This window comes from Carassius auratus, unplaced genomic scaffold, assembly GCF_003368295.1.
Source record: "Carassius auratus strain Wakin unplaced genomic scaffold, ASM336829v1 scaf_tig00008237, whole genome shotgun sequence".
NCBI lineage: Eukaryota > Metazoa > Chordata > Actinopteri > Cypriniformes > Cyprinidae > Carassius > Carassius auratus.
In genome coordinates this window covers 96,504-123,244 of record NW_020523922.1, presented here as the reverse complement: position 1 = coordinate 123,244, position 26,741 = coordinate 96,504, and the positions used below count along the sequence as shown (strand labels likewise).

At 38.7% G+C, this 26,741-nt stretch overlaps 1 protein-coding gene across 1 annotated transcript; it reads left to right on the top strand.

The window, feature by feature from the left end:
- Positions 1–526: 526 nt before the first annotated feature.
- LOC113071828 (uncharacterized protein C14orf132-like) lies at positions 527–25,947 on the top strand. Its single transcript, XM_026245135.1, has 2 exons — positions 527–609; positions 25,566–25,947. Exons 1-2 carry the CDS (start codon positions 583–585, stop codon positions 25,794–25,796), a joined length of 258 nt encoding a protein of 85 aa, XP_026100920.1. The 5' UTR covers positions 527–582; the 3' UTR covers positions 25,797–25,947.
- The last annotated feature ends 794 nt before the right edge of the window (positions 25,948–26,741 follow it).

Here is a 26,741-nt window from a genome sequence, read left to right as displayed (position 1 = left end):
CATTTTTTTTTTTTTTTTTTTTTTTGCAAATCCATAAGTACGTTATCACGAATATATATTTTATTCTTATTCTTCTTCTTCTTATTATTATTATTATTATTATTATTATTATTATTATTATTTTCTTTCTGGATTGCTTTTATTTATGGCTATGGAAATAAACATATTTTTGGTGTCGATAAATGGGACAAAAGTGGCTTTTAAAGAGCATTTCCTAGCAAATATTTCGAGCTCATGTGGCGCATCTAAAAAAGCTTTGTATAAAAATCTTTCCGAGACGTTCTCCAGGTCGGCGTCACAAAAACAAATGAATATGAATAAGACAGGCACGCTCTCTCTCTCTCTCTCTCTCTCTCTCGTGTCCTCTCTTCTGGTCCGTCTCATCCTCCTCTCGCTGTTGATCCGTAAAATGATCGCAGACGCTCATCAGATGTTGAGGATTCATGTACCTGTAGGCTGGAGCTGAACTCGACGATGTCATTTCGATGTAAATAGGTTACCTTGGTGGACTGAGACGACACAGACATCTAGCTTACCTGACCTTCCCGAAGCTTTAGTTATTGTTCTTATAAGCACATCGTCATGGATCTGTCATTTATGGCCGCGCAGGTAAGGCATTTAACGTTTTTTGTCTTGACTATCGCGCTATAGAGATACATAGAGTCATAAAGTCAGCTTGAACTTCACATGGAACTCAGCTTGTTGAAGTCAGAATGTACGAACTTCAGCTTAATCATATCAGCAAACAATTTTACATAGGCAGGCTAGTCTACTATATAAACTTTTGATTCAAAAAGTCTAAATTCAAAACTCTGCAGATGACAATTAAAATACTGGAATTAATTGTATATAGGAAACTTATGTTTCTGCACATATAAGGTTACTAATCAAATATTTTATGCACAATTGTATGATGAACAGCTTTGTACAAAATGTTGTGTGTTCTTTTTTCCATTGAAGCACAAGATGCTCTTTGTGACATTTTCAAATCATGCTGGAGAACATGTATCAACAGTTTTTTTTTTCTTCACAAACTTGTGGATTCCACGATAAGGCAAATTAGATATTCTTCTTATATCCACCCTTTAAAAAAATCAACCTGTATGCATGTTACAGCTATTGATTGATTCAACTATATTTTACTTCAAAATATTTTACTTACTCGGAATAAGTGAAGCAATCAGCAAGCAACTATCAGCTTTCTGGATGCAGATTGTGACAACCAGTAGAAATTAAATCAGTCCTAATCACATGTATTTGCAATTTTAATAGTCTTAAAATAATCAATAATTATTTGCATGTATTAGACTTTGAGACTGTTTGTGCAGCCTGCATGATTCAGAGAGTAATACAATTAAGAAATGATAGGAACAACTGCAGCCTTTGTAATGAGCTGTAGAGCAATTATTGGTGGAAGGCTAATGGGAGAGAACAGCAGTGCTCAAGCTTTATAGCGATGTTCATTTCCTTTTGTTTCATTAACTTGGCAGAAAAAAATAACAAAAATCAAAAGTGTAAAGTGTTTCAACACTGCAGCAGAAGAAACTGAAAAGGAAAATAATAATTTCTGCCTATGGCAACCACTTTGCTGTAGTTTGATTAAAAAAAAAGAAAAATGCTCTTTTATTTGCCAAAACTTGTGCTTGTTTTGAATGGGGATTTTCTTGTAGGCAGACGAGCAAGATGAGTTCTGCTTGGAGCGACGTCAGAAAATTGCACTGACAGAGTAATTTAAAAGGATGTAGCTAAGTGAAGTGAACAACGTCATTGCAACATCAGCCGGGGTGCAACTAAACAGCCTTTCCCTCTTACTGGATGAGCTATAGAAATAACTTTAGGTGTGTGTCACAGACTAGATTTTGCTCCGTATGGATTTGATCCAAGGACAGACAGAGATAGGTTACAGGGCGTCAAAGAGTGATCTCTCCATTAGTGCTGTGTCTTCTCTCGATGTCATTTATCTTGACAGCCAAGAGGCAGAAGCTTTGATTTTAGACCTAACTTAGAGCCAAGTCAGGGTTCAAACTATAGCCTGTCAGCACAGTGCTGTTCCCAAAGAATAGACATTACCCTCATAAAGTCAAGTCTGATAGGTAAGTTTTGGTTTGACTGATTTCTGATGCCAACTCTGATCTATTTCAGAATGGTCGAACTGGACTGAGTTCTTAATTTCTATATGCTTGGGATTCTCGGTGGAGAGTTTTAGAGTCAAACCAGATCGTAATAAGTGGCAGTTCAAGTCTAAATTATTATTATTATAATTATTATTATTTTATTATTATTATTATTAATATTTTTTTTTGGTTTCATCCCTCATTTGTGCCCTTAATGCAATTGACTCTTTTGCTTCATGTGTTTCGACAGGTGCTAAAAGATGGCCATGGTTTCTCACCATGGCCCTGATTGCTGGCAAGATTTTCATTAATTCTCCAACTTCCCTCATTAATCTCATATAGTGTTGGCTCTCTGGATTTAATTGAATTGCTCCAATCTGTTCAAATGGTGCAGAATAGTGAGCTTTACAAGATAATCATATGAGTGAAGTTGCAAAAAAGTTAGGAAACTTTTTAGAATACAATTGTAAGGGAAACAGGTCAATTTAGCTCAAAGGGAATCATTTAAGAATTTAAAGGGAATTTGAACAGAATCACTGTTTCACAGCTGACCACTAAGGTGCCCTGCGATTCACTGAACGAGCAGTTTAACATCAAATCTGCACTGGATATTAATATCCAAAATATAGTGAAAACACTATCAATTAGCACAGTAACAAGATCGGCAGTTTAAGACATTAACTTGTAAGCACAAAAAACAAAATATGTGAAACAGCATTGACATGAACAGCCATCAATCACTTAATTAACCCTTGCATTGAGTTCCTTAATGAGGTCAAAATTATATTAGATACACCAGTACAAATATCTGGGGGAGTTACTTACGTCTCCTGTGTAAAGAGGGTTCCCTTTATTGTTATTGAAAGGGGGTTTCCCGATGTCGCTGATTGGATGGAAGTTCAGTAGTTGCTGAAGTGACGTCTTGGGAAGCCCGTGGTTGGGCGTTGGCTGAAAATGTGGAGTTGTGGGATGACTGAAGTTGAACGGGCACTCGAGGTCAGACTCGGAGACACAGCGTTACAAGACTTAACTCAGAACATGAAACTCTCAAAGCAAAAGAAACTAAAGTAAAAGAGCAGAAGTAAAGTTTGACGAGACTAGGTGGTGTTTCTTCTCATCGTGGCTAAGTAGCAGCAGGCGTGCAGGCCAATGCATGCTGGAACCGCACTCAAAGAACGCTTACAGTGATGAATAAAAACATGGCTAAAAGCAAAAGCTAGGAAGCAAAGCTACAAGCTAAAAGCAAACTAAAAGCATACTAAAAGCAGGCTAAAAAGCAAGATTTTATGGTGTCCTAAGTATTTAAACTGGCCTGTTGGCCGCACCTCAAATGTTGTCTTGACCAATTAGATATTGTCTTTGCTCAGGGTATCATAAATCATATGTTATCTTATCAAGCATGTGGTCCGAATTTTTTTTTCTTGCAGGGTCAAATTTTGGACATGATTCCTATAACAAGAATATGATACATTTGACAAATAACTGATGGACAGGACTGTTTCAAGCTAACAGATTCAAACATGTACATACTAAACATGAATATGTATCCTTAAGCTATCTAATAGTTATTAAAAGGCATACACAATAAGTGATTATAAACATGATAGTCAAATGTGTGGGTTACATATAAATGAATACGGAGTAAAGCAGTGGACTGATATCCATTTATAAGTCTTTTTGAGTTCATTAAAAGACAGTTCTTGTGCCATTCTCTGACAAAAGATGTTCTGTCTCTGGTAATGTTTGTTTATGGTTCAGTGAGGCTTTGCAACCCCTTTATATGGGTAATTAATCCTGGTATCACTTACAGTACATAAAGAGCTTTTTAACTTGTGTGATGCACCCTAATTATCTCTTCTCTCTCATGCTTGGTCTTTCACAAACACAGTAAAGTTAGGCTGGTTATCACCACCATCCATGGAAATACCATGAATACACCATCTTCCTGCAAAAAATCATTGTTGGTCTCAACACTCCGAAACACTTTAATGTGCAACATCCAGATGTTGTTTTTATAGACTGTGACAAAGTGTACACTTTTACAGTCATTATTATCTACACTCAGCTTTGGGATTGTTTCCCCATCATCTAAATCCTTTCTGCATTGTCAAAAATCTAATTGTGACTGTGCACCATTTCGTCACCCTTTGAACCTCATCACATGCATATTAGCTTATTTTATTTCCCCACTGGCTCATGGCTGCTTTTTGATTCTTTACCTGTTTGTGTGAAGGCTTTGCCGAGATCTTTTCTTGGGTCTAACTGTAGACTCTCCAATTTTCTCTCGTGAATCCCTAATGTACACTAAAGGATTGTGGGCAGTTCTCCTGTGGGACAATTCTGTCCTAGCAATACTCTACAGTGATAATAAATGCTTTAGCTTTTTCACCTGGCTCTGATTATTTTTTATTGATTTATTCCAGTTTCATGTGTGTTTCCTTGATGGTGTTTAGTGTTTGTGTGAATGAGACTGTGCACCTTCTATAGTATATATTATACTAACTATCTGTTTGTATTTAAAGGCTGCTTGTGATAGGCTTTGGTTCATCATGTGACTTTCTCATCACCACCTGCATTTGGTGGTTATCAGTGTATTACAAAAGGTACAAAACAGATTTCAGTACTTCAATAGATTTGTATATTAACATTATTTTAGTTAATGAAATTAATGAATCACCGCTTGGCATAAGCTTCTTCTGGCCGGAGGCCTCAGTGCACCGTGGAGGAAACATGTAATCAGAGGGTGTTTGCCCACTGACTGGCCACCAAGAGGGGTGTGGTAGGCCACAATGGCTGCCAAGTAGACATTCAGAGTGGAGTGGGTCAACCCTGCAGAGAGAAAGGACTGCAGAAACTCCACAACTGTACCAACTGGGCAGTTAACTTAGTCAAGCTGGCAGTCTCCTCACTAGGAGGTGAAAAGTTTCCACCTCAAAACATACAGTTTCCTCGTGGAGGGAGCTCTGGATTGGAGGATGGTCTCAACAACCTCGGTTGAGAGACCGGAAGCTACGAGGTTCCCCATTAGGGGGGAACCCATAACTTCCTACTCCGAGCGGGAGCACACCCTCCGTCTTTGAGAGGAGGTCCCTCCTGATGGGAATCTACCCTGGAGAGCCAACTAGGAGGGAAATCAGGTCCGAGAACCATACTCTGCTGGCCTGATCGGGGCTACTAACAGCAGATGGACCCCATCCCGGCGCACTCTTTCCAGAACTCCCGGGAGCAGAGCAATCATAGGAAAGGCATACACACAAAGCCTCGGCCATGTCTGTAACATGGAGCTGGATGAGTCAGAAAGAGAACCAGAGGAGACCCGAGTCACAAACAGGTCCACCTGAGCCTGTCCAAAAATTCTCCATATCTGCTTCACCTTTTCGGGGAAAAGCATGCGTTCCCTGGCCACTAATGATTGCAGCCCAACCGTTGAGGGACACATCCATCGCTAGTGTTACCAGGCGATAAGGAGCACCCAACACCATGCCCTGAGACAAGGTGACTGATGCACCATGGAAAACCGGCAGGGTTGGCAGTTTGATCTCCTGAGGGCACTGAGGAGAGGTGGGCACTATGTAATGCGGTGTACACCGCTCCTCCCCAGAGGGAGCTGGCCCTCAAACAGTCCTAGGCCTTTGGCGTCAAGATGTTTACAATGAAGACTATCCAATGAGAATTATTGTCCTTTAACTAGAAGCCTTCAGCCTGGGAGCACCACTCTTACTCTAGACTCTGCAGAGTATGAGAGGTTATACCCCCAGAATGAGGGGCAGGAACAAGGTAGGTTGGGACTGCTCCCATGTAGCAACCCTTTCTGACCACCTCAACCTAGGACGAGAGGTAAACACATTATCTTACTAACGAGTTTTTATTTTTTAAGAGCCCCTGTATATCTAACTTCTCATAGTCAGATAAATATGTCATTTTATTCCTCAGAATTAAATGTAGTCACACAACCTGACATGAACCAATCTTTCCTCCACATGTCTAAGGCATGTAGGCACCTCTGCATGACCTTGAGCATGCAAAGTGGTTTTCCCTTTGGGGAGAACCCCTTGGTCTTGAGCCACCACTGTAGGGGTCTCATGAACAGTAGGTCAAGAGTTATCATGTTGGACGGAGTCTGGAACTGCTTGACAGTGAGTGTCCTGCCTTCTTTGATTCTTGTGACTGCTGTGAGGATCGACTTGATCCGAGCAGGAGACATATGTGCCCACATCGTGGTCAGATCCCACACCACACCCAGATAAGTGATTCTCTGTACTGTAGAAAGCACAATTTTCTTGGCTTTAAACCGATATCTAGATGTTGAAATGCCATCTGCTCTAATTGAGCTAATATCAACAAATCATCAATCAGGTTGAGTCGTGAAAGTGTGGGGTGAAAGTGCAAGGCCAAAGGAAGAACCAGTATCAGTAAGCTTTTGCCCCCAAAAACAAACCTCAGGAACTGCCCATTATGAAAAAGGATGGAGATATTTGCATCTTTTAGATCGATAATGACACATCAGTCCTCTGAAACGTTTTTGAGTATGAGCATGCTGAACATCAGTCCCCTGACTGAGTGGTTCAAAAGAAGCAGATCTAAAATAGGACGCAACCCTTCCTCAGAACTGTGAAGTACTGACTGTAGGATCTGGTCTCTGCTATGCAAGGACGTACCACCTCGATGGCCTCCATCTTCAGATAGTGTCTACTTCTGTTCCATTACCAGAACTTCAGAATTGAGATGGAGGAGAACCAAACTGGATTCTGTGGCCTATCACTTCAGTGTGAAAGACCCACTGAGACATGTTTGGCAGTAGTTTTCATGCTGCCAGATAGTCTACTAAGGGAATCAGCCTCTCGAGACTTATCTCTGTTGTCATCAGAGCAGTTAGCTCGGTGCCCTGAAGCGGCACACCAGCAGGAGATGGTCGAACTAGATGCTTTGGAAACCTCTGTGGAGTTCGCAAACCTCTTAGCACCGCTGTGTTTCCAGACAGTAAATGAGAGAAGCACTCACCAAAGATCGCTGCACCCTGGAACACCGTTAGGGTTGGTAGATTGACCTCCTGAGGGCACTAAGAAGAGCCAGGCACCTTGTAATGTGGTGTACACCGCTCTTCCCAAGAGGGAGCTGTCCCTTAAACAGTCCTAGCCCTTTGGCGTCAGGATGTCTACAATGAAAACTCTACAACGAGAACGACGGACCTTCCACTAGAAGCATTTAACCTAGAAGCACCATTCTGACTCTAGACTATGCAGATTATGAGAGGTTATACCCCCAGAATGAGGGGCTGGAACAAGGTAGGTTGGGACTGCTCCCATCCAGCAACCCATGCTGAACACCTCAACCTCCTCAGAGGAAGAGAGGTAAACACGTTCTCTCACTAACAAGTTTTTTTTTTTTTTTAAGAGCCCCTATATCAGGGTTCTTCAAATTTTACCCTGGAGGGCCAATGCACTGCAGAGTTTGGCTCCAACCCTAATAAAACTCACCTACCTCTGATCTTCTTATGATCCTGAAGACATTGATTAGCATGCTCAGGTGTGTTTGATTAGTATCAGAGCTAAACTCTGCAGGAAAGTGGATCTCGTGGATCAGATTTGAGGATCCCTGCCCTGTATATTTAACTTCTCATACTACAGAGGTAGGCAAGTGCAGTCCTAGAGAGCCGCACTCCTGCACAGTTCAGCTCCAACCCTGAAAAAAAAAAAAAAACTAACCTGCATGTACCTTAATAATCCTGAGTGGCTTGATAAGCTTGTTCAGGTGTGTTTGATTAGGGTTGAAGCTGAACTTTGCAGGTCTGTGGCTCTCTAGGACCGAAGTTGCCTACCCCTGTCATAGTCAGATAAATATTTAATTTTATTCCTTAGAATTAAATGTAGTCAAACAACCTAATGAGAAAACATGGTCTGGTGTAGGAAGATTCACATCAAAAACCAAAATTATATAATATACACATTGCCTCAGTAGCACGCGAGATGCTCAGTCACACAAACAACATCAGTCTCCTCAGAGAAAGATGGCCGCAGCAGCGAGCTCTCACTCAGAGGGGGAAGAAACTGCAGTGCGGACTTCTAAGCCTCAAGAATGAGCTCTAGATCTAGGGAACACGGTCGGGGATAGGAAGCGCTGTCTCCTGCCAGATCATGTGCGATCGCTGCGATCCTTGCAATCTCGCGACCGCAACATAAGGTTCTAATCGCTGAAAATAATATCTATTATCGCTGTCATATCTCATTCTAAAGATACTACTATACTTTTAGCATGACGCAATCGGTCACGAGACACATAAGAGCCTGATGTAATGCTTCTTCTGGCATATTTGTTTTTTATTTGTGCACAGACTGTTTAGGTTAAGGGTTACATGCTCAGAAATGTGTAAATAGTGTAATGTAGCATAATAAAATTGTTGCGACTGTTTAATTTGAAAATCACATCCAAGCATGTACGCAATAGTGATAAAATTGTTACTTCATTTGTAATTTAATAATGACGATAAAATTTTCATTCTCTTTGTGTCTGCATATTGACGCCAATGGTATGTTATTTAAAGCAGCGGAGTACCCTGCATGTGAAAAAATGACCAAGCATCAATATATGTGCCTATAGACTGAACATATGCATGACAGCATTATTTTCACAAATTTTTGATTTTGTAGTATAGAGATGATAACACTGTTGCTTTCAAAAACTTTTAAACTCTTTTTTAAAAGTTTGTATTTTCAGGCCCCAAAAAGTTTGTTACTGTGTAAATGAATGACCAAAACAGATAAAAGTGTTAAATTTGAGTGAAAAACTGTTTTGTGCGGACACCCCTTCCAACCCTGATTAAACACATCTGAACCAACTAGTCAAGAACTACAGACTCACTAGAAACTTTGGTGCAAGTGTGTTGGAACTTGCTGAAGCTACAGTAAACTCTGCAGGATGTTGGCCACATTAAAGTAGTAGTTTTTTCAGGAGTTAGTTAGGATGGCTATTGTGGATTAATAAGGTTTGGGAACCTACACAAACATTTACATTGCTAAGCTCCCAACTAGTCAACAAGAATGATTGCCAAGTCAATCTGAAATATTTCCTTTAGAGAAAGTTACAAAAGCAGCTTGCCAAAGTTAAGATATTTTTATAATGATGAATCATATAGCTTCAATTGAATCAAATATATTGTCATATTTTGAGTTTCCATTTGTTGCAGTAAGCACCCCAAACATTTCCCTCTGTGTGACGCAAGCAGATTAAAAAACAAAACAAAACTTATTTTTTGTGTTTTGTTGTAATATGAAAATGTCTTTACCTACATTCGCAAGCTGCACATGCAGGTGTTGAACCTAATAAAGACCCTGCTACTATTTATGCAGAGTGAGAAAACACTCAAAACAAATCGGTGTGTGAGTGACCTATCAGAATGATTCAGTTTGATTTGTTAATCAGTTTACTAGATAGGGCTGACTAAATGATAATTTATTAATTTGGCTTTGCTTTAGTTGTGATTCTAATCAGCTAACAGAACATATATTCATATGGTGTGTCATATATTTTCAAGGAAAACTATAGTTTGTGTCAATACTACCCAGCTACTTAATCAATAAAATAGCTTCACTACTGAAAAGGACTCGTCCACCTCAACACTGAGAAAGGCATATTGGCTGTTTGAGGTGAAGCTACTGCAGAACCCTGCAAGAGATATTATTTTAATTAAGGTCAATTCAGGTTATTTAACAAGAACAGTCTGCGACTCTATAACTGTGAGCCAAAATAAGTTCACAAATTGCTGATGGGGAAGTTCACAGCATTTCAGCCAGCTGAACAGACGCCACATCACAATCCGGATCCTCCCCCTTAGAGACGCGAGTGTCATTCCCCGCTAACTGAGGACAGCAATGCCTGGATGGATAAATATGTGACCATAAGGACAATGAAGGCAGCGGGACAAGGGCTGGAAGCTTGTTCAGCACTGCGGTGAATGGAAATAGCACTTCAGTATAGATAATGCCCTTTAGTTCATTAGACACTGATTCATTTGCTCTAGCCAGAGGATACCTGTCTCAGAGGTACAAGCTGATGGCTCACATAAGGTATTTTTCTTCCATCTGTTTCGTGAGCAGCTCTCCTACATGTGGTTATACTCTTATGCAAGACGTCACAGTTATGAGTGAATTTTATTTGAGCTCAGTTTTTTAACTGGGCTTATTTTGGATTCATCGCAACTTATGTGAGAATAAATTTCAAACACATGTTGGTTGTGCTGTAATATCCTTTATACTTTGTACTGTTATTTGTATGGACCCCAAGAGACACATAAGAAGCTCATAAAACAAAGAGAAACATAAAGCAGTAATAATGTTGTCTATAATGACACTAAACACTTTAAAGGATAGTTCACCAAAGAATTTAAATTCTGTCATTAATTACTCACCCTCATGTCATTTCAAACACGTAAGACCTTTGTTCATCTGTAGGACACCAATTACAATATTTTTGATGAAATCCAAGAGCTTTCTGACACTGCATAGACAGCAACACAATTGAAACTTTTTATGGCTCAGAAAGGTATAAGGACAATTTTTGTGTGCAAAGAAAAACTAATTCTTCTCTCCCAGGTCAGTCTCCACTCCCATTCACTAGAGTACCACAACGAATGTGTTTGCAACTTCCTCTGCATGTAAATAGGGAACATCACATCTGGGTTCAACATCAGAACGCCGGCTCCTGCATCAGCAGCATCACAAGCATGTGTCATGATTCTCTTGTGAACACGCAGCAGAGACTGACATGGAAGAGTAGTAATTGTCGAATAAAGTTGATATTTTTGTTTTCTTTGCACACAACAAAATATTCTCGTAGTTTCATAAAATTAAGGCTAATGTCACATGGATTATTTGAATGATGTTCTTACTATGTTTCTGGGCTTTGAATGTGTCAGTTAATGTTGCTTTCTATGGAGGGTCAGAAATCTCTCAGATTTAATTAATTTGTGTTCCAAAGTTGGAATGACACGAGGGTGATTAATTAATTACCACATTTTCCTTTTTGGGTCAACTATACCTTTAATTATACTAAAAAATAATTACAATTAAAAAATGAATTTTTGATGAAAAAAAAAAATTATGAATTGTGTCCCTTGGTCATTTATTTTATTGTGAATACCTAACGTGTCAGTGATAAAAATAAAATAAAAAATAAATTGTGGAGGAAGAAAGTATAATAAAAAAATAAAAATAAAAAAAAAACACCATCATCATTTCAGCCATGATTGCATATCATGAACTAATGAATATCAATTAAATGTTAATGGTTATATTAATGCAGAGCCACACTCTTACAATTTATAAAATATTAATATATTCACTGGCATGCAGATCATGTGGAAAAAAAAATTTCATGAGGCAAACAATTATAAATATAAATGTACATAATATATTTTTTTTCTACAGCACACAGAGAACAAAACATTAAACAAAAGGCTATTTTTTTGAGTTCTAGGAAAACTTTGTGAAGCTTAAACTAATGCATTGTCTAGTGTATAAATGTGTCCATCCCTGTTGTTTTTCAGTTTTATATAAATCTGCACTAATTGTGGGCCTTTCGCTGTTTTTACATTTAAAAGTACATCTAGAAGACCTTTTTTTTTCTACACATGTTTACTGAAACATTAAAAACTCAAAGTTAACTCAAATGTTTTTATTTTGTTTTTGCAAGCATTTGTCACATTATCAGACCGCCTACACAAAAATGCTACAATTATTTTGTCAGGAAACCTACAGGCACCTTTTAATCAGAAATGACTGCTAAAAAATATGATTTAGTTTGAAGTTATCTTTATTTTGTCAGAATTATTTGATTATCTACCACCCCTTAAACCACAAGTCACATTAGATGAAATAATTCCTTGATATATATATATATAATTTTTTTTTTTTACCTTTTTGTTCAGCTACAAATGTACATTTCTAAAATTTCTGTTAAAGAGCACTTCATCTAAAAGAGGATCTTGTGTACAAACATCTGATTAATATCTAAAAAGCAGGTTCATGTACTTTCTAAATTAAAATATGTCTGTCATTTAAGCTAATATGCAAAATACGTCCATCAAACCTAAATATGTCAACAAAGACCATTCATTGCCATTCAGTTCCTACCAAATCCCAAGAGACAAACCGAGTCATGTTGCATAACTTAGTCTGGTCAAGTCACTGATAGCTTGAATACATTATCAGACTGAGAATGATGAATTATGAATCATAATTTGCATTAAAACAGATCAAACTTAGCAAAGCAGACTCTGATGTTGGCCAATCTTTTCATCTTTCTAAAAAATATCATTACAAAGCTATTTAGTGGTTCCTTTATCTCTGCATTTCTCATTTTTTATCTTGATGCTATGTGTAACAGACACTTGTGGCAAATGCTTTTATCTATTCACGACATAGAGGCTATCAGCCTCTGAAAAGATTTCATTTCTACCATGCAGAAACTCATTAGTCAGCATCAATGCATGTTATCTTTGCTCGGCTGAATGACTGAGGTCCTTCTTTCAGTTTTAGATCTCTTCCCAATTTAACTGTGATGCTTAAGTTGACAGAGTCAACTGGTCACACCTCATTCCATCTCCAACAACCAAATTTTCATGTCTGCTTTTTTTGAGTAAGTGGGTTATTATAGTGTATATGAATATTGTCAGCTTGAATATATTAACATCAAATACTTATCTTCAAAATTGCCTTTCTTTTCAGTGTTCCCTTAAGATTCAGGGCTTACGTAATTTGAAAGCTCCCCTTTGTCTCCAGAATTAACTAAATATGATATCAGTCCAAACCAACACTAGGTCCTCTGGAAATTGGCCCAGCCTTTTCTTAATTTTGCAGTCCTTTCTCTGGAAGATGAAGAGTAATTGTTATTCTGTGATAGAAGAGCTTTGGTTTGACAGCATGACCCTTGGCATAGATAGATGAGGACTGTGTTGTGTCTTACAACATAATGTAAAACAACTTTTAGAAGTTACAGTAACACAAGGCTGAATTAGTTTCTGTCCTTCTATATGATTTATAGTAATATAGCGTGAAAGGCTGCAAGCTGTATCATAAGACAGATTTTAACTATTAAATGGATATCCACGATGTTCTTTTCCTGGACTTACTGAACTCATAAAAGTTAAGTGTATGTGGAATAATAAAATTCAACATGCTAGATACATGTTTAAATATCATTTAAAATTTTATTTTCTGTAAATGAACATGGAAATTAAGTAGACATACTTTAAAACCTTTTGAAAGTTTATTTCAATAAATTTTACATTTTAACAAACTGTGCCAGAATTGGTGATAATAAAAGCTGCAAAATAACCACTATTATTTATAGTTTTGGGCCAAATGTTGATATTCTAAACTTATAGAACTACTATTCAAATAACTATACAGTATTGTTCAAAATAATAGCAGTACAATGTGACTAACCAGAATAATCAAGGTTTTTAGTATATTTTTTATTGCTACGTGGCAAACAAGTTACCAGTAGGTTCAGTAGATTCTCAGAAAACAAACAAGACCCAGCATTCATGATATGCACGCTCTTAAGGCTGTGCAATTGGGCAATTAGTTGAAAGGGGTGTGTTAAAAAAAATAGCAGTGTCTACCTTTGACTGTACAAACTCAAAACTATTTTGTACAAACATTTTTTTTTTCTGGGATTTAGCAATCCTGTGAATCACTAAACTAATATTTAGTTGTATGACCACAGTTTTTTAAAACTGCTTGACATCTGTGTGGCATGGAGTCAACCAACTTGTGGCACCTCTCAGCTGTTATTCCACTCCATGATTCTTTAACAACATTCCACAATTCATTCACATTTATTGGTTTTGCTTCAGAAACAGCATTTTTGATATCACCCCACAAGTTCTCAATTGGATTGAGGTCTGGAGATTGGGCTGGCCACTCCATAACATTAATTTTGTTGGTTTGGAACCAAGACTTTGCCCGTTTACTAGTGTGTTTTGGGTCATTGTCTTGTTGAAACAACCATTTCAAGGGCATGTCCTCTTCAGCATAGGGCAACATGACCTCTTCAAGTATTTTAACATATGCAAACTGATCCATGATCCCTGGTATGCGATAAATAGGCCCAACACCATAGTAGGAGAAACATGCCCATATCATGATGCTTGCACCTCCATGCTTCACTGTCTTCACGGTGTACTGTGGCTTGAATTCAGAGTTTGGGGGTCGTCTCACAAACTGCCTGTGGCCCTTGGACCCAAAAAGAACAATTTTACTCTCATCAGTCCACAAAATGTTCCTCCATTTCTCTTTAGGCCAGTTGATGTGTTCTTTGGCAAATTGTAACCTCTTCTGCACATGTCTTTTTTTAACAGAGGGACTTTGCGGGGGATTCTTGAAAATAGATTAGCTTCACACAGACGTCTTCTAACTGTCACAGTACTTACAGGTAACTCCAGACTGTCTTTGATCATCCTGGAGGTGATCATTGGCTGAGCCTTTGCCATTCTGGTTATTCTTCTATCCATTTTGATGGTTGTCTTCCGTTTTCTTCCACGTCTCTCTGGTTTTGCTCTCCATTTTAAGGCATTGGAGATCATTTTAGCTGAACAGCCTATCATTTTTTGCACCTCTTTATAGGTTTTCCCCTCTCTAATCAACTTTTTAATCAAAGTACGCTGTTCTTCTGAACAATGTCTTGAACGACCCATTTTCCCCAGCTTTCAAATGCATGTTCAACAAGTGTTGGCTTCATCTTTAAATAGGGGCCACCTGATTCACACCTGTTTCTTCACAAAATTGATGACCTCAGTGATTGAATGCCACACTGCTATTTTTTTGAACACACCCCTTTCAACTAATTCAACTAATTGCCCAATTGCACAGCCTTAAGAGCGTGCATATCATGAATGCTGGGTCTCATTTGTTTTCTGAGAATCTACTGAACCTACTGGTAACTTGTTTGCCACGTAGCAATAAAAAAATATACGAAAAACCTTGATTATTCTGGTTAGTCACATTGTACTGCTATTATTTTGAACAATACTGTATATGAGATATATTTAAAATATATGATTTATTTTGGTAACACTTTACCATCAGGTCAATTAGTTAATGCTAATTAATGTGTTAACTAATATTAACTAACAATGAGCAATATATTTGTTACAGTATTTACAGTATTATTAGTCATTCAAAGCTAAATTTCATGGCCCTGACAGAGACCTGGATCAAACCAGAGGACACTGCTACACCTGCAGCACTCTCAAATAATTTCTCATTTTCCCACTCCCCCCTTTTGACTAGAAGAGGTGTAGGTACTGGTCTGCTTATCTCTAATGATTGGAAATGTAATGCTTTAACATCTTTGGGAATCAACAGCTCCTTTGAATCTCATTCAGTTACTATTACCTACCCTCTTAAAATCCATTTTGATTGGATTTTGTCATCCACCAGGACCACTAGGTAATTTTTGGATGACTTAGATGTGCTGCTCTCAATCTTTCCTGAGGATGGTACTCTTCTAGTTATACTTGGACACTTCAACATCCACCTAGATTACACCAACATTCCACATTCTGCTTGCCTCTTTTGATCTCAACTGAGTGTCAACTATGGCTGCTCACAAATCAGGCAATCAACTGGACCTTTTTTACACATGACACTGCTACACTGGTCATGTACTGGTTACTCCACTAGACACTTCGGATCACTTCCTCCTCACTATTAACCTCAACATGACTCCTGCCACAACACATACCCCTCCACATGTCATATTTTATGTAATATGATTTAATGTATTTTATGTTTAACCCTCCCGGCTATCTATCATGGTTTCATCTTCGCTTCCTTCCCCTAAACTGTTAGCATCTTTTGATGCTAACTGTGCTACTGATACTTTCTGCTCCACTTTTAAATCTTGTTTAGACACTGTTTGCCCCTTGTCTTCCAGGCCAGGCCGTACCACCCCTTCTGCCCCTTGGTTATCTGATGTTCTCCGCGAACATTGTTCTAAGTTCAGAGCTGCTGAAAGGATGTGACACAAATACAAAAATACTACTGACCTTAATGTGTATCAGTCACTCCTCTCTTTCTTCTCTGCTAATGTCTCTACTGCTTAAAGGACATACTACCTGTGACGAGTGGGGCGGGGCCGAGAGACGTGGGCACGAGGAGTGAGGCCAGGTGTAGTGATTGGAGATGCGCTGCACCTGCGCCCCACCACCTGTCACCTGCCGCTGCCCAAAATCGGAGGAGCCGTCGCCGTCCATCGGGCGGCGGAGGAGTGTCGTGCCGTCCGCCGAGGGCCGTCCAGTGCCACCGCCAGGCACCGCAGAGGAGATCACCCAGCTGGTGGAGGGTCGAGCAGCAGTGTGTCTGGGAACCGGATTTTTTTTTTTTTCCTCTCTCCCCTCTCTCGTCCCTGTCGCTCCTCCTTCCATCTCCTTTTCTCTCGCCTCGTCTGTCCTACCCCCAGGTTCCTGCAGGTCCCCGTGAGCGCCCCCCCCCCGGAGAGAAGGGGGGGGGGGAGTAGAGCGCAGTCTCGAGGGTACCCCCCGGCCTGCGAGGGGCGATGGGGGTATGTGACGAGTGGGGCGGGGCCGAGAGACGTGGGCACGAGGAGTGAGGCCAGGTGTAGTGATTGGAGATGCGCTGCACCTGCGCCCCACCACCTGTCTCGAGTCCCACGTAGGAGATGGAAGGATATAAAACTGGAGCGACTATAGTGAAGGACGAGAGAGGACCAGGCCTGGGACATTATTTTATGTTTTGCTTTTTATTTATGCTCACCAGTCGGCCGTGAGGGGCTGGTGCGCTAGTTTGTGTTTATTTTGTTATTATTAAAATGTTTTGATTGTGCGCCGGTTCCCGCCTCCTTCTTCCCGGTGATTATGGAGTTGATTTATTACACTACCATAACAAAATTAACAATTTGTTGAACTCTCCTTGGTCCTCCATCCCCCCCTCCCCCGCATCAACTCTAATAGCTGACGACTTTGCCATGTTTTTCGTTAATATCAGTGCACAATTTTCCACACTACAATCTGTCTAGCAAACATCTTATCTTAACATCAGTCTCCAAAATTGTCCTTCCTCCTACTACTTGTCTGCTTGATCCTATTCCATCTCATGTCCTTCAATCCATATCTCCTGCAGTTGTACCTGCACTCACTCACATCATTAACATATGCCTCCACACTGGTGTTTTCCACTCAACATTTAGGCAGGCTCGTATAATCCCACTACTTAAGAAACCCACCCTCAACCCATCTCTTTTAGAGAACTACAGACCAGTTTCCCTTCTTCCTTTCATTACAAAATCACTTGAACGAGCTGTGTTCAACCAAGTCTCTGCCTTTCTCAAACAGAACATCCTCCTTGACAGCAACCAATCTGGCTTCAGAAGTGGACATTCAACCGAGATTGCCTTGCTCTCAGTTGTTGAAGCCCTAAGAATGGCAAGTGCTGAATCCAAATCTAAAACACTTATCTTGCTTGCTCTGTCTGCTGCTTGTGACACGGTTAACCACCAGATCCTCCTGTCAACCCTGTCGTAACAGCTAACTACTGAGGTGCCTCAGGGTTCAGTTCTTGGACAATTTTTCTTCTCTGTCTACATGGCATCATTAGGTTCTGTCATTCAGCAACATGGCTTTTCATACCACTGCTATGCTGATGGTACTCAACTCTATCTCTCATTCCATCCTGATGACCCAACGATAGCTGCTGGCATTTCAGCTTGTCTAACAGACATTTCTTGCTAGGTGAAGGACCATCACCTTCAACTCAACCTTGTCTTGCATAGTTAAATATTATGTTTTTGGTATTGAAATTGCTTTGAAATCACATAAATAAATTCACAGAAATTTAACAGTTTATGTTAAAAGTGAGTACAAAATTCTGTAATTTGTAAAATCCAAAAGAAATCCAAATATCTCATATATCCAATCATTAGTTTAAAGGAAACGTCCTTTCTTGCCCCATCCTAGAATGGTGCTTTATCATTCTGAACTTTCATTCAAAGTTTGAATGCATATTTGGATAAATAAATAACCTTGGCAATTAGTCATTGGTAGTGATGGATTGCCACTCTTAATCAAATCTCACACTCTGCCAGTAGTTTGGAATTCAACTGGATAGTTTTCTGGCAGGCAAAAGCACTTCAGAAGATACTATATATCACCACAGTGAGTCAATCCAAAACTATGACACAAAAAAATAAATAAAAATAAAAATCATCCATTGTCCTCTGGCTCTGGAAATTTATGAAGTCAGATCTTTTCCTGAACCCTATATTCTCCTGCTCGACTAGGATTCGCTATTCTCTCTATCTTTCTTTAATTTGTGGGTGCCTTGAAGGCCAAAGTGCCAGTGAAACACTGACTGCACCTCAACTAATAATAAAGTAGAGGTTCATAAAGAAGTTGCTGAAGGAGGTTTTCTAAGACTGGAATCAAGAACAAAGAGCTGTGGCTGTGAACAGAAAAGAGGATTTTGTCTTAAAATTGTGACATTTGAATGGAAGAAGGGGGCAAAAATAGCTGTGAGGCCTGCTGTACAGAGAGCGCTCTGTCTTTGGCACAGCGATAACACCCGTCTGCATGGGCAACCAAGCTTCATCATACTGACAATGATCCGTTCTCAGTACAATAATCCCCTATCAGTGTAGTGAGGCATTGATATTGTCATACCTTACATTATTCAGAAACTGAGAATAGTCTAGGGAATCTAAATTGTTATTTTACCCAACTAAGGGGGAGCATGGTAAGCTTTTTTATTTTTTATTTTTTTCCTTCAGTCAGTGAACAATGACAAATGATGATGAAGGAAAACTTTTCTACACACATACAGCTATAGGAACATGAAATGCAGAAATGCATATTGCCAAATGATATTTAGGCCTAAATAAGATTTATATCTGAATTGCATATCAAATTGTCTTCCATTTGAATTATTTAGTTTTAATATAAACTAATAAACTCCTATTTGCAGCTATTAAACATTATTTATCACAAAAACAAATAAAAATCCACAGAAAACCGGGAAGTCTTTGGGTAAGCATGACCTTATCGTCAGGTTCCTTAGAGGGGCAGGGAGGTTAAATCCTTCCCGGCCCCCCTCTATACCCTCTTGGGACCTGACTCTAGTGCTTAAATCACTACAGCAGGGCCCATTCCAGAAGGTGAGTCCCGTCTCTAAGCAGAGGATGGCCCACTGGATTGTGGATGCCATAGCCCTGGCTTATCAGGCTCAAGGTGAGCCCTGCCTGTTCAGGTTGCTAGTTCACTCACTAGAAGTGTTTTATCCTCCTGGGCACTGGCTCGTGGCACCTCGCTGTCAGATATGTGTAGAGCTGCGGGCTGGGTGACCCCTAACATGTTAGCAAGGTTCTATAGCCTCCGTGCAGAGCCGGTATCTTCCTGTGTTCTCACCTCAAATGGGTAGTGGCACTGAGAGGCCCCGGTTAGTGTCGGCTTGCTTAAACTGCTCCAGAGTGTCCGTACTGTAGAGCCTGTTGAGATCCTCCATCCCCCTTGGCAGCTGGACGCAGTGGAACGTCCGGCACCAGGCCTTCATGATGAATCCGTGAGAACCATGGAAGGATGGGTTCCATATTGAGACCTAAGCAGTACTCGCATGTGTATAGTCCACAGTATAGCCTTTAGAGCCCGTGTTTCCCCGGCAGACTTCTGCCTTCCCAAGAGGGTTTTAATCACCTCAAATTTCTCCATATACTCCTAAACGGATACTATCTGTGTATTTGCCCCCCGAGACCTCCTACTTGAAGGATGGAGCTTCCGCAGCGTCCCTGTTCCAAACGGAACGGGTAAGTTTTCCCAGTGTTATCCAATCTCAACCAGTGAGGTAGTGTCATGACAATGGTCAGTGGAACTACTTGTTCTGAGCCCCGGCCTTCAACTAATAGGGGCGCAGGCGGCTCGCACAGGGCACTGGAAGAGTAGAGTAGATCCCATTTTGCGTCGGTCACCGACGTGGCGTCTCGGTTACGTATGGTTACCCTCGTTCCCTGAAGGAGGGAACGGAGACACCATGTCCCATCGCCATGGTTGCTGTACCGCCACTGAGCTGCCGGGTCTCCAGCTCGGCTCCTCAGCGAAAACCTGGTATGCATTGCACCTGCTGCCTTCTTATACTCACGCTATGATCAGCGGCAGCTGGATACAATAATTGCATGGCAATATGCATTGGCTCGTTTAGTTTACACTTAAAGTAGATTGGTCTACCGATGCGATATCCCATTTTGCGTCAGTCACCGAAGTGGCGTCTTCATTCCCTCCTTCAGTAAACGAGGGTTACCATACTTGACCGAGAGTTTTTTTTTTTTTTTTTTCATGCGACCAAGATTGCATGAGAAAGCTTGGACATCTACAGATATTATACTGTTGAAGTATGTATACATTTGTATGAATTTGTTATCTCATTTTTATTAGGTGTCCCAAAGTGCCTATTCACTAGTACTGTGAGTCATTGGGCTCTTAGCAGTTGTTCCTTCATATTTGAGCTCAGAGTTGAGGCAACAAGAAGCATGGGAATCATTAAGACTTAATGCAGATCTCTGAATGGTATTAAGCTCCAGGCAACTCATTTCAACCGCTGCCCATGCGATGAACAGATACTGAGTTCATTTGACAGTTGCATTGCATGAAAGCATTTGTCTTGAATTAAGGGTTGATATTGTTATAGTGTTTCTGTTTCTCTGAATATTTGTATTTATTTATTTATTTTTATGTAAATCCATCCATCAGTGATTGCTATTAAAAGTTAAAAACCAGGTCATGAGAATGTTGAGAACCTTTGAATGCGACTGATTTGAACAGCTTCATTTGACAGTGAAGAGCTCTGGTTTAGAGTTATTAGGAATCAGGGTTTAATCTATTCAAATATTACTTTTGAGAGATGTTACTTGGGAATTGTGAAGGAGAATATTTCAGAAAAACTAAATATGTAAATATTTTAATTATATTTCAATCCAAAAAGTAAAAACCTAACAACAAAGCTGAATTTGAACTGAAGCTGGAAAAGGTTGAAAAGCACAATCATAAATGTAGTCCATATGATAATCCGTGCACTATATTCCAAGGTCTTTCAAACTATAGCAATATGTGTGACAAACAAAATTCACTGACACTGTTTTAATATTGTAAAAGGTTTAAGTATGATTTTTTTTTTTTTTGCCAAATTAGTCTGATTAATTCCCAAATCATTCAGGCTGGTTTTATGCATTGAGCAACTTATTCATTGAAAATAATAAATTCAGAATAACAGTGTGTTCACAAATCAGATAAAGCTTTTTCTAATTGAACACACCAGGGGAATGAGAAGGTTAATATCATATTGTCATATTGCTTCAGAAAGTGTTAATGACTTATTTTATTAATCTTTTATATATAATTTGTACATTTTGGTTGAACTTTACCTTTAATCCACACACTTATTATTAAAGAATGTGACTTTAAACATTCACTCTTGATCACATGCATTACATTGATTTATAAGGTACATTTTTGCCATGTTATTCCTTAAGAAAGATAACTGTTGAGAAAAATCTCTGCACTCAGGAAATACTCAGTTTAGTGTAAATGGTTGAGCTGGTTTATTTAGCAGCTCTGTTATTTATGTGAATGTCTGTTTTTATGTTTCAAAAAGATAAGAGAAGGTTTTCCTCTCTAAAGATTGATGGAGTTATTCTGTCCGAGAGGAGCAGCAGGTGCAGTGCTGTATCGATTGATGATGAGTTGCCTCTGTGTTACACAGTCTTCAATAATCAGCCAATCACTGACCTCTGAGCCGTAAATCAACATAACATCTTAAAATAGTTCTGAAATGACATAATTTTAAGTAATATGAAAAAGCTCACATTCTGCTCTGCTTCCACGGTCTTAATGTAAGCCTGGCAGTCTGGCCATAACTCAAATGTTCAAGTGTGTTGCTGCCTTTAGCGAAATGGAAAACATTGCTATCAAAAATTCACAGCAGCATGGCATACTGAATTATTAATTGTGTATGCTAAATATAAATAGGGATTTGATTTAAAATATATTGCCATACAAAATTTTACATATACATTTGTATTATTATTATTATTAATTTATTTATATTTTTTTGTGGTAGAACACTGAAAAAAAAAATTAAAACAGTTTTCACTCAGAACTTGTAATGAAAACACAAATAATTGTGTGTGGGCGCCTCATACCAGCAGAACAGATTACCCCAAAATTAAAATGTACTCACCCTCAGGCCATCCAAGATATAGATGAGTTCTTCATTGGAACACATTTGGAGGAATTTAGGATTACATCACTTGTTCACCAATGGATTTTCTGCAGTAAATGGGTGCCATCAGAATCCAAACAGCTGATAAAAACATCACAGTGACCCACAAGTAATCCACACCACTCCAGTCCATCAATTTAGTCTTGTGAAGTAAAAAGCTGCCTGTTTGTCAGAAACAAATTCATCATTAAGATGTTTATTAAATTCAAACCATTGATTCTTGCTAAAGTACATGTCCTCTGTCCAAAATATAACTTTTTCCATTGAAAATATTAAGTGGTGTGGATTCCTTGTGGATTATTGAGATGTTTTTATCAGCTGTCTGGACTCTCATTCTGACGGTACCCATTCTTTGCACATGATCCATATGTGAGCAAGTGATGTAATGCTACATGCTCAAAAAATCTGTCCTGATAAAGAAATACATCAACATTTTGGACGGCCTCAGGAGGACTACATTTTTTTCTTTTTCTTTTTTCTATTTTTATATTCCTTTAAACTTGAAATATTGAAGTACAGCAGTTTGTGCTTCCTGACAATCCTTTGAATATGTAGTAGATGCAGATTAAAAAGTGTTTAATCATGAGTGAAATGACAAACTATAAACAATTAAACTCTGAGATGGATGATTCAGATGCTGCTTTCTGATTTGCTTTCTGTTTTTTTTTTTTTTTTTTTTTTATCTGCTCATGATGGTTCACTGGTAGCCGCTCATACACGGTTAAGTTTGTCATTCTTCTTCATTCCCAGCATCCCTGCCTCCATCATTCCTTGTTCTCTTCTGTCAACAGCTGCCATAGTGAAACAGAACAAGAATCCGTCTTTGTATGTGTGAAGCGTGCAGCTTATAAAGGTGCAACACCTCAAACCACAGCATGTCAGACTGAATAGAGAGGAGAGGAATTGGCCATCTCTGGGTTCTTTGTGATATTTTTACACCAGTGGTGAGAGTCTTTTCATCTCGGCTCAGTGGAGGCTGTCAGACTCTTTACTGCCCCATGCAGGTTTCAATCAGCCCTGAAACAGATCAGACACGTCTCTGGAAAGAGCTGGAATTGATATTCACTGTTGTTCGTGTTCTCACTTTAATCGTCAACATGCAACTTGTTAGACACTTTGTTGTTAAGGTTATGCAAATGACAGCTCTGCTTTGTGAATTACTAAAAAGCAAAATGATTAGGGCCAGTGGCCATTAGACACGGTTGTGCACTGTAAAGTATTTTCATTGAATAGTCATACTTGATTTATTAACACGTGTGAATATATATATATATATTTTTATGCACATTTGTTTACATGGTTTATGTCTCAAATTTTCCTAAATAAAGAAGTAGAAACCCCCTGGGATGCCTGTGTTTGCTAGCTATAGGAAGATGGTTTAGAGGTATTGTTTTTGTTTTTGGTGTGAAAATTTGTGGGTTGAAAATTCACTTGCCAATCAATTTAATAATCATATTAATAATATAATAAAGTAAATAGTGAATGAAATAATAGTGAAATTAAATAGTGAATAAAATAATTAAAGGTACGGTTCACCCAAAAATAAAAATTACCTAACCTCAAGCCATCCTAGTTGTATTCAACTTGCTTCTTTCAGACAAATACAATCAGAGTTCTATTAAATTGTCCTGGCTCTTCCTGGCTTTATATTGGCACTGAATGGTGGTCAAGATTTTGAAGCCCAAAAAAGTGCAACATCCATCATAAAAAGTGCTTCACAGAGTTCTGGGGGCTTAATAAAGACCTTCTGAAGTTATTTGTTTGTGTAAGAATAATATCCATATTTAAACTTTGTAAACTGTAATCTTTAGCTAACATTAACTGTTGTATGAATGTTCACTTGATAGTGGCGTTCCATCAGATGACACAGACATAGTGGAAGGCCTTTATTCATTATATATATATATAGCTCCGATTGTATTCGTCTAAAACAAGAAAGTCATTTACACCTAGGATGGCTTGAGGGTGAGTAAATCATGGTACAATTTTCATTTTTGGGTGAACTATCCCTTTAAATGTCAGAAAATGTTTTATATGTTTGTTTGTTTGATTGTTTATAATTATTTAGGATACAATCCATAGTTGTTTAAATAGCATAATTCTAAATATTTCACCTGTTTAACACAACTTATTTTGATTCAAAGGTTTGAGGTTAAATACTAATACATTTTTTATGAATGAATGAAAATTCTTTGTATTTTTACTTTGTAATTACACATTTTCCCCCAAATATATATATATATATATATATATATATATATATATATATATATATATATATATATATATATATATATATCAGCCATGAAAACTCTAAACGGCGCAGGCTGGAGGTTTTTTTTGGGTAACTGATGATATTCAGAGTGTTAAATAACTTGGCACAAGCTGATTGGTTCATACTGCATATGCAGCCAATGAGCTTTGCATTTATATGGCTGGATAACATTCACTTGAAATTCCTGCAGCAGGCTTTTGTATTTCTCTGAAACCCTCCACCTTCCCCAGCTCCACCTGTATAGATCGGCTGTGGGTTATTATATGCTTTTTGTGCAGCAGCACAATGTCCTAAATACTCACAGCACTGTAATTCTGTATGCATTGTAAGTAGCAAGCTCCCGAACTTGCTCGCAGCAGCAGCAATAACCAAAAGCAGGAACAATTTAGCAGCTGCATAGCAGATATGTTCCACCAAGACCAAGTACATTAACAATTTCATATCCATCATGTGAAAATCTTCCGAGAGTTGTAATGATTGAAGTAGCTTTATGGAAAGTCATAGTTACATCCAATTGTACATCCGATAAATACATTTCTATTTATTTATTATTATTTTTATTGTGTGTGTGTGTGTGTGTGTGTTATATTATTATTTGCAATAAATCTAATCAAATTAAAATGTATCTGTCCACTGCATGGTTCATGGTTCTTCTCTGGCATGGCTGTGAAAACCTTTTTTTTTTTAACCTTTTATTGGTTAGAGTGCAGACTACGTTTAAAGCAATATTAAGTGCACTCCTTGGTTGTATCTTGAGCTGTAATTGTGCCTAGCGATGATTTCAGTGAGACTTTTGTAAGATGTCTACAAAACCAGACCACAGTGCTACTGATGTAGAAGATGGAATCATTTGGTTGAATGATCATGCGTCTGACCTCTTCTCTTCTCCATCATTAGATCCCCGTGATGACAGGAGCCTTCATGGACTCATCGCCTCATGATGACTACAGCACAGATCATTCTCTCTTCAACTCCTCTGCAAGCGTCCATGCTGCCGCTCTGGCAGCTCACAACCAACAGGAGGAGCAGCAGCCCATGTCCCGGGACGCCATCTGGCTGTGGATCGCTATCACCGCCACCATTGGGAACATCATAGTGGTGGGCGTCGTCTACGCCTTCACGTTCTGACCTCTGAAATGAAACCAGCTGAACTTTGGAGACATATTCGACTTTGAGTCCCCCAAATGTAGGGCACGGGGTTCCTCATCAGACGAACAGTGTGTGCAATCTTTCAAGAAAAAAAAGTACACTGTATTAGTTGTTTATTTGTTTGTTTTTTACGCAGAGTTGTCCAGAAATTATTTTTGATTCATTGTAATTTTCATGTTGAAAACTTTGTAACTAGATTGTTTAATGCTAAACAAGTGTAACATGAGGAAAAAACACATATTTATTTTTTTTATTATTATTATTATTTTATTTTTTTTGAGTGTCTAATACTGCCGGACTTTCGCCAAACAATTTGTACATTTCTGCTTTTAGTGTGTAATTACAAATGCTGTTATTAAGCTTTAAATGTCTAGAGGGGAAACACTACTCTGAAAGTCATCCAACTACATTTTTAAAGCAGTGATTAGAAAGTTGAAATGAATCCCAAAGCTAATTTGAAAAAAAGTAACCATAAAATAATTTAAATAGAGCAAGTGCAGAGTGCTCTATTGACCCTTTGTGCTATTAAGTGCCCAGAACAGAAAAAAAAAAAAAAAACTTTTTTATTAAAGTATTGGTCACCTTGGTTAGAAACAGATCAAGATAATAAGCGATAAAAGCACTTAAAATTGCCTTGATTCATGGGGCATTTTTAAACATTGGTTGACTTTTTTTTTTTTTTTTTTTTTTTTTTTGCCAGGATCTCAATTTGGAGACAATGTCTTATCTTAAATCATCAGTTGGTAAAACCACCACTTTAGTTGATGAAAGGTTCAGTTTAACGTTTAAATGCATTACAATGATTTGAATTCAAACCTGCATACTAGTAAATGATTTTATGCTGATAAATCATGCCATCCCCTTAGTTGAGGGTGACAGGTCTAGCTTGTATTTGGTAGAGGTCAAAGCTTTGCTTTTAATGAG